Source organism: Malus domestica, chromosome 12, assembly GCF_042453785.1.
Source record: "Malus domestica chromosome 12, GDT2T_hap1".
In the NCBI taxonomy this organism is placed as follows: Eukaryota; Viridiplantae; Streptophyta; class Magnoliopsida; order Rosales; family Rosaceae; genus Malus; species Malus domestica.
Window position 1 is genome coordinate 26,978,435 of NC_091672.1, and position 16,711 is coordinate 26,995,145.

Here is a 16,711-nt window from a genome sequence, read left to right on the forward strand (position 1 = left end):
CTCATTTCAATTTTCGTTGAGTCACACGCTACGTGTAAAATTTATGTAATACATGAGCGTTGACACTTTGATTTATCGGTCAACATTTATTTACGAAATTTCGATGTCTACAGCTATATCCATCCTCATAATCACGAAAATTAATCATATCTATAACTGCAAATTAACCATCGGATATTATCCATAATCATACCCACCGGGTAACGGATTCCCCATCGGTTAACGGGTATATCCATATTTGTCAATACAAAAAATATATTCGTTTAGTTAAGACATTATAAGTTAATAGATATTAATTTCGTCATTAAATATTTGATGTATAAAATGATCCAATGAATGTATCTTTTTTAGTATAAAAATTAAAACACTGATGATGTTGGCTTGTCTTTGATATCTCACATAAGAACCATTGAGTTCACATTGATTTTGATTCAAAACTTTACTTTCCTACAAAATGCAACTTTTATATTCTCAAAGTAATGGCTCGATGAATAATGGATATACAAATGCATACATATATATTATACTATTATATTATATTATTTACTAATCGGATCGGATTCAGTTATGGATACGATTTGGAGACCTCTATAATCATATCCAAAATCATAACTGAATAATATAAACGGTTTTTCCCCATATCCAGAATATACCCAAACTTCCATACCCAAATCTATTCCATTCGGAAAATAATCCACGGTTATCGATTTTAACAGTTAGAATTGCCATCCCTATTTGTACTCAAAGTTCAAACTTTTTTTTTTCTTTTCCGAGATTGAATCATAATATCCCAGTTAAAAAAATGAAAAAAGGAAAGACAAATGAAAGAAAAGTACACTCCCCTCCCGGCCTAAGCCACTTCAAGCTGAGCCCATTTCCCAGCCCGGCCATGGCAGCACATCCATAAAGTGTGGACCTTCACACGCAGCCTCCTCTTCAGTTCTTCCTTTTTTTTGGTTTTTCGTCTCTCACATTCAGTACCAGACCGAGAGTCCCCCACTTTGTCGATCAATCTTCAGCCTTGTCTTCCTCCCGAAGGTCCAAAAAGGTAATTCCCTACACCACCTTCGCTGTAATGTCATCGGATTTGTGTTGTGTCAGTGTTATACAAGCTTTTTCCTAAACTGCCATGTGGGAAAGAGCGCACAGAAGGTGTTCGACAAATTGCCGCAATGAGATAATTTTTCAATTAGAGCGTACATTTGTTATATAGTTTAAAATTTTCAGATTATACTTAATTGGGTTAAACCCTTTTGTGCTTGTGACTGATGGGTATGCATAAAGTTAGAAGCTTTGTGTAATATACAAGTGGTTGAATTAAGATGGTATTTGTTATGGTTGCATTTAATTTGACCCTTTAGCTTACTTTTAATTTGTTTTTGAATTAGGCTGTTACAATTTTCAGTGGGTTAAGGCCAATAGCATTACTAGGTGTGAGAAAGAAGGTCTGAATTGTAGCATAAAGTTGTAGAACCGATGGCGTTGAGGCAGGTTTTAGGGTTCTCGGATGGCGAGTTGATGAGGTCGGATTGCAAACCTTGTTCCAGATTGATGAGACAGACTGCCGGTATTTTCACTGTTGGCGGATCATTGGGATTCTGGATCCTTTGCCGATTGCATTACGGTTTGTTCTATCAACACGCTTTCTCTATTCAACTCAATGTTATGTGCTTGATCATAATAATCCGATGCCAATTTTAAGCCTTAGACAAACTTGCTTTTTCGGATGGTTTTGTTTTTCCATGTTGAATACCTCGTTGTAGCTGTAAATACTATCCATTCTATTGTATTTACACAAAGTCAGGGCTTGTATGTTGTTGTTTCTGTGATTTGCAGGTCCGAGAATTACAGTTCCGAGGAGTCTTCGGTGGGCAGCTTGTGGAGCGGTATCTGTGAGCTCTTCCACTGCTTTGCTGGTTCGGTTGTTTAGTCCAGAGTGCGAGCCCCAAAACATAGCTACTTATGACAAGGGAAAGTAGCACTAGATTCATGAAGGTTGTATCGTCGTTCTAAGTAAGTTATGTCGGATTTGTTAATCGTTACAGAGGAGTGATTCCATGATGGATATTTCGATTGATGTAAGATATGCCTTGAAATGGACGTAAACATTTCGAGTATCGAATTAACAGGACTAAGAATCCTGCTTTTGTTGCATAAAAGTTTATCGTCTTTCTTATACGATGCGTCTAATGAGCAATTTCTCTTAGCAGGAGCCCTTGAATCTCCTGAATTTCGGACCTTGTTCCATTTTGCTCTGAACTTTCAATTTGATTTTGAGCATCCTAAACTTTCAATGTATGCTAATATTCCCCCAATAGTCAAGTCTTTCACAATTTTTGTCATTTCATCCTGTACATTATGCCTGGCCAACTTTTATGAGACATATACAACAACAACGACAAAGCCTTATTCTACTAGGTAAGGTAAGGTCGACTATATAAATCTTAGAACGCCACTGCATTCGGTTTTGTGCTATATCAGCGAAATGGTATATCGCAAAAAAATTGGTAATACTTAAATGCACACCATAGACCACACCGCACCACACCTCTAGCAATACAGACCGTAAAATTCATTGCCCAGTCCCACCAAATTCATCTTCCATTTCCGGCTTGCACACACTCTCTCCCTCTCGACCCTCCACCACCCATTCCTCTATCAGTTAGTCATCGACCACTTCTCTCTCTTCGTTTTAGCCGTCGACGTAGAGTTCCGTCAATTCTTAACCAATTCTCTCGATTCGACCGTTAATGTCCGGCTTTCTCTGCTCTCCATATCTCTTTGCAACTCACTCACTATCTCTTTCATGATTTAGGATTTTTTATTTTCAAACTGGGGAAAAATTTAGGGTTTTTTTTATTTTTGGTGGGGATGAATTTCAGAATTGAGGAATGATTTTCGAATTTGGCCTAAGCGATTTTGGTTTTCCAAGAAATCTGCTTTTTTGGATTACCGATTTTTGGTAAACCAAAATTTTCGGTTCGAGATTGGTTTAATTTTTCTTATTCCAATATTTTAGTTCGGTTTTCGGTAATCACTTTTCAGTTCAATCACCAAACTGAAACTAGCCCTAGATTCTGTACTACTAAATTGCTCCAAATTGATTTTCGTTTTTTAACTAAAAAAAACAAAACAAAACTAAAGCAGCATTTTTATTTTTTTTTTTGAGTGAAAAGGGAACAACCGGTGGCAAGCTGCAGTTATTTACCTGTAACGGAGGCCGGGAAAACTAAGCCATGGTTCAGCAATTGGGCCTAGTGTCCAAAACTTCCAGCCCAAAGTGCACGCAGCAGATTAGGATTGCTTCCATCCCAAGATAGAAACTATCCGTACAGTGTCACTCACGCTCTCCGCGTTGTAATACTAATAACATGCAAACAAAACCAAAGAATCCACAAAATCCCACCTTTGAAGCTTCAATCACGCTCTCAGGATCATAGGAATGGCGAGCGGCAAGTCAGTGGTGGCTCTGATCAAGGCCCTGAAGCCGGCATTCCGCTCCGGCAACGACAACGACAAAGTCGCCCTCGCCGTCCACGCCTACTTCTTGGCCTCCGGCTACGACCTCACCGCCACTGGTCCCCACGCCTTTTCCCCTGCCGCCCTCAACTCTTCTTCCACAGGTGCGTACATACATACTCAACCCCATCAAAGTTCTCTTCTTCCCAAAAATTAATGGATTAAAAAACAATATTGATTCTTGGATTTGTTGTTTTGGGTTTGTAGATGAAGTGGGTATTGATGGATGGAACGAACTCGAAGACCAGTACGCATTCGTGTACGTGAACCTGGAAGAGGGTTCGAAGAAGGTCCGGGTCAAGTGCCTTGTGATGGAGCATAAACTGCATGTGTTTTGCGCTGTGGCTGATGGGTCTTCTAAGCATGTCGAACTAGAGTTGAGTTTTTGTGCAACTGGGTTATCATCTATCATCAATTCTTGCTTGTTAATGGAGTTTGCGCGTTGAATTTTGTTCATTTGCAGCGTTGGGAATTATGTAGAGGAAACCGGGGGCGGAAATTACTCTAGACAGTTCAAGAATATGGAGTTGCTGGTGAAAATTCTCGACTCTTTGCACCCCTTGAGGTAAATGAGGTTTCTTGGGTTGCAATTGCATTTGGTTATGTTTGTGAAGTTTTTTGTGGATTCTTTTTGTTACCATGACACAAAATTATGCATACAAATTGGGCAGTGTTGCTTATTGTGGGTTTTTTTTCGCGGCGTTCTTGTTGTGCAGTTCAGAAACAAGTGAGAGTCGCTGTGAGACGAGCATCAGAACTGAGCCTGCTCCTCAGACACATCTTTCAGGGTCTGATCTCTTTCCCTCTCTCTGTTTCATTTACGATCGATTAACAAATGCAACCAATCATGTGAAAAAAAATTGTATAAACTGCAGTTTGTATGCAATACTAGTTCAATTTCAGTCGCCTGAGATGTTTATTAGTTTTCTGTTTGTTTAGAAAGTTCTTTTCAAGTGTATATATCTATCTATGTTTAGGTGTGTGTGTGTATGTTATATCCATAAATGTGAATCTAAGAGCTACCGGAATTTCACCTCTGATATCCTTTTTTTTTCCGCAAGATTAGATTAAATGCATCGCCGACGAAGAAAATGAAAAATGCAGGTCTGCCAAGGAACAATACAGGCCTGCAAGCCCTAGTATAAAACAGCTGGATCCTTGCACTTCCATATGTACCACTTAGTTTGTTTATATCTTTCTACAGTCGCAAAAGAAAGCAGCTCGATACGCTCTGGGAGGAGAACAAAATTCCTGTTAACGCCAACAGCATTGCCAGTGCCGGTTCTGTCAAAGTACTACTTTTATCATCTTTTCTACAATATCCATTTTATAATTCATCGTTGCAGCAATCCATTTGGTTTCTCAAAAGTTTCCGAAAAGACGAGTAATCTTGGAAATCTGAATTTTCCGTAATCTCACACAACGATCTTGCAAATTAATGTGTCAGGTCGGAAAACTTGAAGAGGAGAAAGTTTCTGTGCGGAATGTGTATAGCACAAGGCGAGTGAAGCAGAAGATGGGTTCGGGATCAGATGAAGCAGTTGGTCTCGGCATATTGCTTGAAGATCAAGCAATGCATGATAAGAGTAAGCATATATAAATCATTTGTGCCCAAGAAGCTCATAACCTTATTTTTAAGGGAACTTTAACGAAAAGTACTGTTTACTTTAACGAAAAACCATATTTTTACACTAAAAAGTCAATTCTGGTACTATTCACTTTATCTTTTATTTTGTTCCTTATCATTAAAACTCAAAGTTTTCAAGCCATTTTCATTAGTTTTCCTTATTTTTAATGATTCCAAATTCAATTTTTGTGGTTGCATTTCATCAAACTTCTTTGAATTTGATATTTGTTGACGCAGAACCTCAAGATTTCCCTAAAACTGCTGCAAACGTCCCCATCCCCATCCCCAAGTCCCAGCCCACCCCAGCTTCTCAGTCTGATTCTGTCCCTGTAACGGATCAGATTCTACCAACACCGGTTAAAAAAATGAGTCCGCGCCATCTGCAAGACGGAGAAGTGTACCAAGGTGAGGCTTAGAACTATTCTTGTGCATGGTGCGGTTTGATAACCATTTCGATTTCTGTTTAGTAATGCGTCGGCATATTTGGTTTCGTTTCTAAATGGATTCGTTGTGTGGTGAAGGGAGGCTGCGAGGCTACGATAGAAAATAATGAAGGAAGCTTGCACAAAAGTTGGCATCAAAGGGACAGGTTTAAAGCAAGGAGTTAGAAGTCCATATGAATTGTTACCAACACTACTCTTAGCTTAATATGCATTCAGAAATAAATAGTTGGAATCTTCTTCACACTGTAAAATGATTGATTTGAACCCGTAATTCGATTGAAACACGATGCAAGTTTCATTTTAATTCTATGATGCTATACTTTTAAACTTTTTAACCGTTAGATCTTGATTTTTGTGTTTTTGACCACAGATCTAATGATTAAAAAACTCTCTAGAATATCGGATATGAGCAACATAGAAAATCCCTACTAGCGTTTCTAAACACGGAAACGAAACTCTTCTATTTTCATCTCCTATAGGAGTAGACATTGGAGTTTGATTGTTAAAGTCTTTAGGGCTCGTTCTACAGGAAATACTTATGCTTATTAGGACTTTTGTTAGAAGAATGAACTTTTTGGTCAAAAGTTCAATGGCATCATGAAGCAAGTATCGAGACTATGTAGGATTCGATCGGGATAGATAACCCTCTAAATTTAAAGCATGTCGAAGGATGAAGGTATAGAAGAATTATTATTTATTTTAATCGGATTAGAAGAGAATTGTATGTGAAAAAAACTTCTCTCTCCTAATCCTATCATTTCAAAGAAAATTATAATATATTATTGAGTAACTCACCTTCTATCTCCAAATTAATCATATTTTTTTGCATTTCGAACGTATCCTTTATACCTAATGATGTCTAAGTCTCCACGTGAAGAGATTTTTCAGTGAGCCCAGAACATGGCGTGGTACACTACATGTAATTATAAGTGGTGAGATAATATTTTTTTTTAATGGGGGACAACTAGTGGCAAGTCACGATTATTCACCTATTTCGGGGGACGAGAAGACTCACAGAGGTATTTCAGTAGTGAGATACTTGAGTTAACAAATTAACAACATATAAAAATAAAACTTTCCTTCAATTGTACTAGTATATGCCCACACATAAAGTGTGTATGCCATTTTTTACTTTTGTTTTTTAAATTAAATAAGAGAGGAAGAGAGTGAGAGAGAATGTGGGAGTGGGGAGAAAGGCAGTGAGGTTTTTTTTTTTTTAAATTTTTAAAATTACAGATGATAAAATTACATGTAGGTAAGACTTAAACAAAACAAAAACAAAAACAAAACTTTGTTTATTGTCCTTAACTTTTTTGGTGTGATAGAAGACAAAAATGTATTTTCACTCTTTTTTGATTGACAAATAGAGTTCTATTAATATGTAATTAAACAAGAGAACTTCTACCCCTCTCAAATCCCCTAGGTAATAATGGATTAAATCATCTCCCTCCCCTCAAAACTCCTCCACTAGGCTAAAATTGACTAGGCTCTGGGGGAGCTTAGTTGCTCACCTAGGCTAAAATCGACTAGCCTAGCTCCTAGGCCATGTGATGTAAGGCTAACATTAGTTACAATAAAATATGAATAAAAAATAATTCAAAATACAAAATATAAAAAAAATTCAAAAAAATAATTAAAAATAAAACAAATATGAAAAAAACAATATATTTTTTTTCAAGAAATACCTAATCATGTTCTTCCACCTTACACCACATTTCAATATGTTCAAATACTTTCAACCAATCTTTTATTATCATCCAAAATTAAATATAAAATTACCTTTTGTTATTTGATTAAAAAAATTAATATTTTAATGCGAATTGTTTGGGCTATTCAGTTTAGAGGTGGAGATGCACTCAGACAATTACTATTCACTAACGGTAGTTACTATTCACTTGGAGGATTGAATTGCCTATTGTTCGGGGGACTTTTTAAGGGTAAAAATGCTCTAATGATACGTGGTATACTATCCGTGTTTCGAGTACAATTAAAAATCTTCCCTCCTCACGAAGAAAAAGAGCCCAAAAGAACTCAATTCAAGGAGAAATAAGAGACCTCGGAACTTGTATGGACTGCATGCAAGCATAAATTTAAGCCCACAAATTTTTACTTTGGGTCAGTAGCCCATAGTATGTCATATCGTAATAATTTGACACACGGTACACATCGCTGTGGTTGGTTTCAACATCCCATATATAAATCGTCAGTTTTGAAAGAGATTTGGGACCCAACCCGAACCAAATGCAACCCAATTTACTTGTCCCACTTTGTAATGCAGATCCTCCACTAGAAGGTAAAACCGAATAAAGACATTATCGTTTCATGTCTCTCTTACGTGTCCCACCTTGTATTCCATGTCATGTTGTATGTCTCTCTTATTATGCAACATGTGCATACCTTAGGCCATACATTCGAATACATGAGAAACACTTAAGTACGAGTGTTCGACGTATGCATATTTTTTCCAATGTATTTCGGTTAAATCCAAAAAAATATGACATTTTTATAATTTGGTATCATCCGACTTTACGTAATAACATTCATGAGAACTATCCTAATTAGTTGAAATAATGTAACCAATTTTTTACACAGCCGTCGGTCTTAACCTTTGACTCTAGGGTAGGTGGCATCCTCCTGATATCTCTGCTTTCTTCTTCCTTCCTTCCTTCCTTATTTCTTTATCTATGCCTCCTCCTGAGCTTTGTCTCAACCATTTGAGCATTGGTCTTAATTTTCTCCCTTCTCCCCACTCAATTTCCCACTCAACGCCAGTCCCATTTCCTCGCCCCATCGCACCCTGCTTTCCTACCTCTCCTTTGCTCCCCCTTATCTTTTCCAACCCATAATCATGAATTATCTAAGAGCGTCGGGCCTTATCTTGAAACTGGACAAAACACTCAAAGTCCACTACCAAACTGGCTTGCCGAAAATATTGGGTGAAGTGTGGATACACACCCCCTTTGCCCCTCCCTCTTCTACTATTACGTTTTGTGACCTTCCTTGCAGGTGTGGCCGTGGATGTTGTGGTTCTTGGTGCATTGATTATGCGCAACACTCTCAAATCTAGTTTTTGGTTCGGGTGCTCTTTCCAGTTCGGAGCCACGTCTTCCTTCGTCGAGGAAGCAGCGGCTGGTGTTTTGGTGTTTGAGATTAGGATTTTTTTGATGTGTTTGGCCTTCCTTTATACATTTATAAGTTACATGCAGATTAGTTAATTCATAATTATTGTATGATTGTAAGTGTCCTTTCCTTTACCCAAGAGTTTTTGAAAAGGACTTGGATTGTCTGCCCTCCCATTTCAGTGCCTTCCTCGTGCCCTTTTGTTTGTGTAGTCACGGTTAAGTCACGTCAACATTTTATATTACTATTTCTTTTTGTTTTATTATTTTTATAAAAAAAATAATATAAAATGTTGACGTGGCTTAACCATGACCACACAAAATAGGAGGGCACGGACACCAAAATGGGAGGGCAGACAATCCAAGTCCTTTTGAAAAAGGAGATGGAATGTCTGCCCTCCCTTCCCATACCTTCCTCTTACTCTCTTGTTTTGTATGGCCACGGTTAAATCACGTCAATATTTTATACTAATTTTTTTTTATAAAAATAATAAGATAAAAAATAAATATTAACGTGACTTAACCGTAACCGTACAAAACAGAAGGATATGAGAAGGGTATGAGGATGGAAGTGCAGACAATCCATTTCCTTTAAAAAGTGTCATCTCCTTTACCCAAGAGTTGTATTGTACGACCAAAAAGGTGTATGAATCACGTGCGTGTCACGTGAGTGAAAACAAACAAACCGGAAATGGTCAGTCGAGTCATCGAGCGAGCGAAGTGCGTCTGGTTTGGTGCCACCTGATTAGTTAATTCGGTTAATGGCACATCTAATGGGAAATGCAGCCCCACTTGTCCCATTTTTTAAATTTCACGCCAAAGTAAATTACAATTTACCCACTCAAGTTTTACTTAATTTCTCTTTTGCCCCTTTGTCTCTCCCAAAGACTCAGAGTAACCGCTCTTCTCTCTCTCTTTCTGTCTCTCAAACATTTCATGCTCTTCCTCGGCTCCATCATCAACTTCCCCAAACCCTAATCGCCAAATGGCCTCCTCGCCGGACCACCATCTCAACGGTGACCCCAAAACCCACATCTCAAAAAAACCCAAACTTTCCCTCAATTTCATCACCGCCGCCGAAATCGCCGCTGAATTTTCCCACCACGACCAGAACGTCGCCCGGATCAACAACGGCAGCTTCGGCTCCTGCCCGGCCTCCGTCATCGAAGCCCAGCAGCGGTGGCAGCTCAAATACCTCGCCCAGCCCGACCATTTCTACTTCAACGAGCTCCAGAAGGGCATCCACCAATCCAGAACCATAATCAAGGAGCTCATCAATGCAGACCACGTCGACGAGGTCTCAATCGTCGACAATGCCACCACCGCCGCCGCCATCGTGCTTCAGCAGACGGCCTGGGGGTTTTCTGAGAGCAAATTCGACAAAGGGGATGCTGTGGTGATGCTTCATTACGCTTATGGCGCCGTGAAGAAGTCGATTGAGGCGTACGTTACACGTGCCGGCGGGTATGTGATTGAAGTCCCTTTGCCTTTTCCTTTGAAATCAAATGATGAAATTATCGCTGAATTTAAGAAAGCTTTGGAGAGAGGGAAGGCTAATGGTAGGAGGGTTAGGCTAGCTGTGATTGATCATATTACTTCAATGCCATGTGTGGTTATACCTGTTGAAGAACTAGTTAAGATTTGTAGGGAAGAGGGTGTTGACCAGATTTTCGTAGATGCTGCTCATAGTATCGGGTGTACTGATGTCGATATGAAGCGAATTGGGGCGGATTATTATACTAGTAATTTGCATAAGTGGTTCTTTTGCCCGCCATCTATTGCGTTTTTGTACTGTAGGAAGTCCCCCAAGTGTCCAGAGTTGCACCATCCTGTTGTTTCTCATGAGTATGGTAATGGGTTGGCTATAGAAAGCGCTTGGATTGGGACTCGGGATTATAGCCCTCAATTGGTAGTGCCTTCGGTTTTGGAATTCATCAATAGGTTTGAAGGCGGTATTGAGGGCATCAAGAAGAGGAATCATGAGACCGTTGTTGAGATGGGGCAGATGTTGGCCAAGGCATGGGGAACGCATCTCGGGTGCCCTCCGGAGATGTGCGCCAGCATGATCATGATTGGGTTACCTGCTTGTTTGGGGATCTTGAGTGAGAAGGATACTCAAGAGTTAAGGACACATTTGAGGGAGAAATTTGGTGTTGAAGTTCCGATATATTTCCGACCACCCAAGAATGGGGAGGTTGAGTCAATAAATGGGTATTGTCGAATTTCTCATCAAGTGTACAACAAAGTTGACGACTATTACAAGTTCAGAGATGCAATTAATCAACTTGTTTCTGAGGGGTTCACTTGTGCCCAACTTTCTAGCTGATGAGGTATGCTGTGCTTTCGTCCATTCTAATCGTTTTTTAAGTTAGAAATGTATGATAATCAGGTTTTCTTGTCTTCCCATTTTGTGATTGAAATGCTAGTTAAATCTTGTGATGAATCCAAGTGCTCCTACAACCATTTCCAGAAGTTTAATTATGGTTAGCTGGCGTTTCTTGATTCGGTGGTCAAGATATTTGCTTCAACTTGTAGTGGCTGTGGAAGTTGGTTACTCCTCCCACCTGCCCCCTTTAGAATGTGGTGATAGAACATGTTTACATCCATGGAAAAACTCAATGTAGTATGAATCTTGTAGATTAACAGTTCTGTTGTGTATATGCCCGATGCATATGCAGTTTATGATATGCAAGGAGGGGGCCTTATTTTGTATTATTTGGTACCATGTTTTAATTATTAATAAATTGTTTTTTGACATGTACTTTCTGCACATTGTAGTCCAATGAAGAACCGAAGAAGCTCTTCTGATGAATAACATCCATGGCTATATCTGCATCGCCTGCATGCCTCAGTAGTAGCAAATGGTTTCGGTACCATTAATCCCTAAACTAGTAGAAAAATAAACTGCTAAGTGCATGTGTCGAATCAGAAACAAATTTCTTCATGGTTTTTGGTGTTTTTGGTTTCCTGGACATGTTAGCTGTCTGTTGAATGCTGTCGGAATTGTTGCTGTTGTAAATGTTTAATGGCTGTGTCGATTTCATGCTTAATTATCTCCTAAAATTTAAAACATAAAACTTGAATCGAAATAAGACTCTTTAGAAACGGTTGAGCCTGACCATGACTTAGGGCATGCTGTATGTAGTGAAAATTTTGCAGCTTGAGAAAGAGTCTTGGATGGAGGGTTTCCTCATGGACCACAATATGCTGTGGATCCGGAAGGTAACTTGTCTTAGAATGTTGAAATATTAGAAGGTAAGGCAAAGAGATTGGTCTCCAAATTCTCCACTATTCTGCTTTCTGTTTTTCGGTTATGCTGATTTTGTTCCGATTTTGTGTTCGTTTTTGGTTCCATCATATTATTCATATTCCTCTGGATTCCTCTTCTTCATATTCCCGTTCTCTTCAAGGGGTTTTGAGCTTGAAATGTTATTCTTGTTCCCCCACATTTTGTTTTCTCTCCAATTGGCGGCTGGCGCAGTTATGCCTATGTTTTCTCAATAGTTTGCACTCTGTTCTTACATTTGAAGTAGGAATTCTTTGTAGAAACCTTTGATGCAAACCCGGGCGTAGTCAAGTTAGCTAGAGTTGTGTGCTCTCCTCTGCAAGGTTGAATTCTCTTCGATGTAGTTTAGAATAGTAGAGTTGTGTGGTCCTCGACTTATGACTCAAGTGGTTAAAAGTATATACTTGTTCCGATACGGATTTGAAATATAGGATCATTATTACGTACGATCAAGATGATTCTCAGGTGAGTCATTTTGCATTTCATGTTTAGAAAAGAAAAAGTTGAGAGTGATGGGAGGTCAAAGTGGAATAAGAATAGGTGTAAGCTTGAAATATTATTGGCAATACCTAAAGCAAATGGAAACGTTGTATCTGTCAAAACAAGCACCACGAATATCAGAAAACGTCGACCCTTGCGTCAAAGGTTCTGTGTTCGAATCTATCTCCGTAGTTTAATGTAGATATTCTATCGTTTGTCAATAAAACAAAAATATCAGAAAATGTTGTATCTATCGGTATAATATCTACAAATGTACATTTATTATTTGAATAAAATCTAACATGTTTTGTTAGTCACTTGTTCTCAAATGTTATGCCAATTTTCGGTCAACGGGGTTAGAACCGACTTGGCCTGTGTCCACGGTCGTTGGTTTCGTTCGACTCTTTGAGTTTATTCTCAATTTAGTGGACGTTTTGGCCTAGTAAACCTCATGTCCAAATTATTCATATAATAATATGTTATCGTGGGTTAGATGCGTGAGTTTTTTTTTTTATTATTATTTTTTAATAAACGATATTATCTACATTAATGAGAAGGGGATGGGCTTAGCCTCACAATGGGCTAGCAATAATGTGGTTCAAATTCGTCCTTGGCGAGAATCAAACCTAAGACATTTCACTTACAAGTGAAGAGGAATATCATTAGACTGTAGTACTAAGTGGCAGATGTGTTAGTTAGAACAGCGTGCGCATCCTCCTATTTTGAAGTCTGAATCTTCTTCTTTGTAGATTAAAGAAGTTTAGATCATCGCCTTGCCAAAAGTCAATGTAATAATATGTTAGTTTCTATCTTTTTTAAACCTACCAAGGTCCAAAATTTCAAGCGAAACACACAAGTTTGGTACACATGCTAATAAAACAAGTGAGTTTGGTCGTTAGTCACTGTCAAGAGAGTCATGACAACCATTGAGACAGCATGAGCACAGCCACAGGAATCTACACGTATCTAACTACGTTGAGAATAAGATGACCGAGTAGGAAATAGTTACGTATTTTTGCTCATAAGCGTTTGTGTTGAAAATGCTCTTGGTAAAAGTATAAGTTCTGCTAAAAGTCTAGTGTTTTCTGAGTGCTTCAAGTTGAACTTCTTATAAGAACATTAGGAAGTACTTTAACCACGCTCCAGTTTTTTTCCTCAACGTTGTGACTCGTCAGAAGTGCTTTTGATTATCAGAAAACGAGTTTAGCCAACGAGCCCTGAGATTTAAACATCCCATCGATGTCATACATAAAACAACTGATGATTTGGTTGATGATTTGGTTGTAGCTCTTGTCATGTGTGTAGTCATTAGTCAAGACAAGCAATAAGACAACAAGCGTCCCAAGGATATTACAAATTAATAAGTAGGAAAATGACCAAGAGTGGGAGATCATCGACCGAAAAAAAAGAAAGAAAAAAAAACACTTTCGACAGCAGTTTAAGGAGCCTTAATCGTGTTTAGTTTCTTGCTTAAACATTTGTTAGCGGTTTTTTAGTGGTTAAGAGAGTTTACTCCTAGAGGTCATGGCGGAGAAGATTATCATGTTTTTCCGTTACTGTGTTCCTCAATTCCTCTGGCCCAACCTTTCCTTTCGAGTTTCGAGACCCTCTAATCGCCATTACCATAACCTTAATCATAATGACCCCCAAACCCAAGTCTCCGTTAAGCCGAAACCCTCTTCCTTCATCACAGACACCGAAATCCAATCCGAATTCTCCCACCACGCTGCCGGCGTTGCCAGGATCAACAATGGCAGCTTCGGTTGCTGCCCTGCCTCCGTCATCTCTTCCTTGCACCAATGGCAGCTCAAATTGCTCCGCCAGCCCGACGACTTCTACTTGAACGAGCTTCCAAATAGGATACTTGAATCGAGAACAGTAATCAAAGACCTCATCAGTGCAGAAGATGTGGAGGAAGTCTCCATTGTGGATAATGTCAGCACTGCTGTTGCTATGGTCCTGCAGCAGACGGCATGGTCTTTCGTGGAAGGGAAATTTGACAAAGGAGATGCTGTCATCATGTTTCGCTGCACTTATGGGGCGGTGAAGAACTCAATCAAGGCCTATTTTTTGCGCGCTGGTGGGTGTGCGATCGAAGTTCCATTTAATTTTCCGGTGACTTCAAACGAGGAAATCGTGAGTGAATTCAAGACAGCTTTGGGGAGAGAAAAGGGTATGGGGAGGAGAGTGAGACTGGCGGTGATAGATCACGTTACTTGCATGCCAAGCTTTGTAATGCCGGTTAAGGAATTGGTTAAAATTTGCAAGGAAGAAGGTGTTGAGCAAGTTTTAGTTGATGCAGCTCACGCTGTTGGCTGCGTAGATGTGGACATGAACGAAATCAGAGCCGATTTTTATACAGGTAATTTGTATAAGTGGTTTTTCTGCCCGCCCGCGGTTGCATTCGTGTACTGCAGGAAATCAGTTATGACACATTTAGATTTGCATCATCCTGTTGTGTCTCATGACTATGGAAACGGATTGGTCAAAGAAACCGGTTGGGTTGGGACGAGGGATTATAGTCCCTATCTCGTTCTTCCTTCGGTTATGGAGTTTGTCAACAGATTCGAAGGCGGTGCAGAGGGAATCAGGAACCGGAATCATGATGCTGTGGTTGAGATGGGGAAGATGCTTGCAGAAGCTTGGGGAACCAATCTAGGGTGTCCGCCGCAAATGTGTTCGAGCATGCTGATGGTTGGATTGCCGGCCAGTTTGGGGGTTCTGAGTGATGAAGATGCTATGAAGTTGTGGGAACTTCTGTGCAAGAAATTTGGTGTGGAAGTGAAAATACATTATCAAAACCCGAAAGATGGAGAGCTTGCACCTATAACTGGGTACGTTCGAATCTGCCACCAAATTTACAACAAATTTGAGGATTATTGCAGGCTCAGAGATGCAATCAACCAGCTCGTTCGCGATGACTTCAATTGCGGTAATCTTGAGGTATGTATGTTCTTGCCTTCATCCACTTTCTTGGTTTGCAGGCTACCGGTTATTTTTAGTTTCTCTCCTAGAACTCGATTTTGATTTCACTTGGTTCTTTGTAAGTCAAAAGTCATCGCTTCCCAACTTGAAACTTAAAATTCGTTCAACTTTGGCTTGTAGACTCCCCTCTATCTTCTCCCTGAAACTCAAAAGCCGCCCTTGAAATATATGTGGGACCCACCAGCCAATAAGACTATGCTACATGTGCCAATGAATTTGATTATAAATCTCCACTATATGTTAACATTCAACTTTCAATAGTTAGAAAATATTAAGTTTAAAAGAAGTTATTAAGAATTGGAATTTTTTTTGGGTTTATGTGCTTGAGTTGCAGAGATGGAAAAAATAAAAAAGAAATTGATTAGCATGGTGCACCTAAATCAAATCCACATAACGGAATTAATAGAATCAAGCCACTGTGGAGCGAGTTTTCATTTTTATAGAGTAAAATGATGACTTTCCAGTTTCACGAAAAAAATGGGATCAAAATCGAGTTCGGGAGGGGAAAGTGGAACGAATTTTGAGTTTCAAATAGTAGAGTAAAGACTTTTGAGTTACATGAGACAGATTAAAATCGAGTTCCGGGGTCGTAGTGTATTGGATTTTTATAGATTTTGATCCAAGTAGTGAAAACCCTGTGCAATATTTTATTAATCTTATTTTTGCTTACTTGCCACTGACATGGGGTTTTATGTTAATCTGCAGATCATGAGGCCTGAAGAAGTCGGTCCGACGAATGACAGGTGATATGATTCTATGTCTCCTGCATTCTTACCTTGTTGCAATGGATGGATATGGTTCATTGAACAAGGGTTGTGGAACATGAAGGTTCAAGATTGTGCCGTTTCGTTGTAACCACCACCTCGTCAAGTGTTGTTATCAATCCATGTTATAACACACGTTTCTATCAACTATAATGTCCATTAATATTAACATTTGAGTTATAACACTGCGTGATAATGTGACTGTATTATTTGCTTGTGCATGAAGACATCAGTAATTTGGGTTATGTCGTGTGTTCGTTGATTCTTGATAGCATAAATGGCACATGATTTCATCTGCAATGGGGACCCTAAATGGAGTCGCTATAACCTTACAAAAGAGATCCTCAAATGTGAGAACTGTATATAGAGATCCAAAGAGTGCGCCCACTGTTGATCTTGAGTGGGAAATTGACCAAACCTTCCTTGATTTTTCTACCCTTCATTTTGAATAGCTTGGAAATGGCAACATAGCAAGTGCAAGGGGCTTG

General features: G+C 39.2%; 4 protein-coding genes across 6 annotated transcripts; all 4 read left to right on the top strand.

Annotated features, from left to right (window-relative positions):
* Positions 1 to 764: 764 nt before the first annotated feature.
* Positions 765 to 2,176, top strand: LOC103450811 (uncharacterized). 2 transcript variants are annotated; one of them, XM_008390202.4, is made up of 3 exons: positions 765 to 1,048; positions 1,389 to 1,624; positions 1,837 to 2,176. In XM_008390202.4, the coding sequence occupies exons 2-3, from the start codon at positions 1,477 to 1,479 to the stop codon at positions 1,977 to 1,979; spliced, it is 291 nt and encodes a 96-aa protein (XP_008388424.1). In that variant the 5' UTR covers positions 765 to 1,048; positions 1,389 to 1,476; the 3' UTR covers positions 1,980 to 2,176. The 2 variants fall into 2 exon arrangements, with proteins under 2 accessions (XP_008388424.1, XP_008388425.1); XM_008390203.4 differs by having other exon boundaries at positions 783 to 1,048; positions 1,406 to 1,624.
* A 1,236-nt stretch (positions 2,177 to 3,412) lies between these two features.
* On the top strand, positions 3,413 to 5,893 carry LOC103451273 (probable proteasome inhibitor). The gene is made up of 8 exons (XM_008390696.4): positions 3,413 to 3,623; positions 3,727 to 3,895; positions 3,983 to 4,084; positions 4,236 to 4,307; positions 4,724 to 4,811; positions 4,967 to 5,105; positions 5,384 to 5,551; positions 5,668 to 5,893. Exons 1-8 carry the CDS (start codon positions 3,443 to 3,445, stop codon positions 5,694 to 5,696), a joined length of 948 nt encoding a protein of 315 aa, XP_008388918.3. The 5' UTR covers positions 3,413 to 3,442; the 3' UTR covers positions 5,697 to 5,893.
* Positions 5,894 to 9,543: 3,650 nt separating this feature from the next.
* Positions 9,544 to 11,758, top strand: LOC103450812 (probable L-cysteine desulfhydrase, chloroplastic). 2 transcript variants are annotated; one of them, XM_008390204.4, is made up of 2 exons: positions 9,544 to 11,038; positions 11,135 to 11,469. In XM_008390204.4, exon 1 carries the CDS (start codon positions 9,694 to 9,696, stop codon positions 11,032 to 11,034), a length of 1,341 nt encoding a protein of 446 aa, XP_008388426.2. In that variant the 5' UTR covers positions 9,544 to 9,693; the 3' UTR covers positions 11,035 to 11,038; positions 11,135 to 11,469. The 2 variants fall into 2 exon arrangements, with proteins under 2 accessions (XP_008388426.2, XP_008388427.2); XM_008390205.4 differs by lacking the exon at positions 11,135 to 11,469 and adding an exon at positions 11,487 to 11,758 and having other exon boundaries at positions 9,579 to 11,038.
* A 1,782-nt stretch (positions 11,759 to 13,540) lies between these two features.
* On the top strand, positions 13,541 to 16,468 carry LOC103450813 (probable L-cysteine desulfhydrase, chloroplastic). The gene is made up of 2 exons (XM_008390206.4): positions 13,541 to 15,417; positions 16,165 to 16,468. The coding sequence occupies exons 1-2, from the start codon at positions 13,999 to 14,001 to the stop codon at positions 16,204 to 16,206; spliced, it is 1,461 nt and encodes a 486-aa protein (XP_008388428.2). The 5' UTR covers positions 13,541 to 13,998; the 3' UTR covers positions 16,207 to 16,468.
* Positions 16,469 to 16,711: the final 243 nt, after the last annotated feature.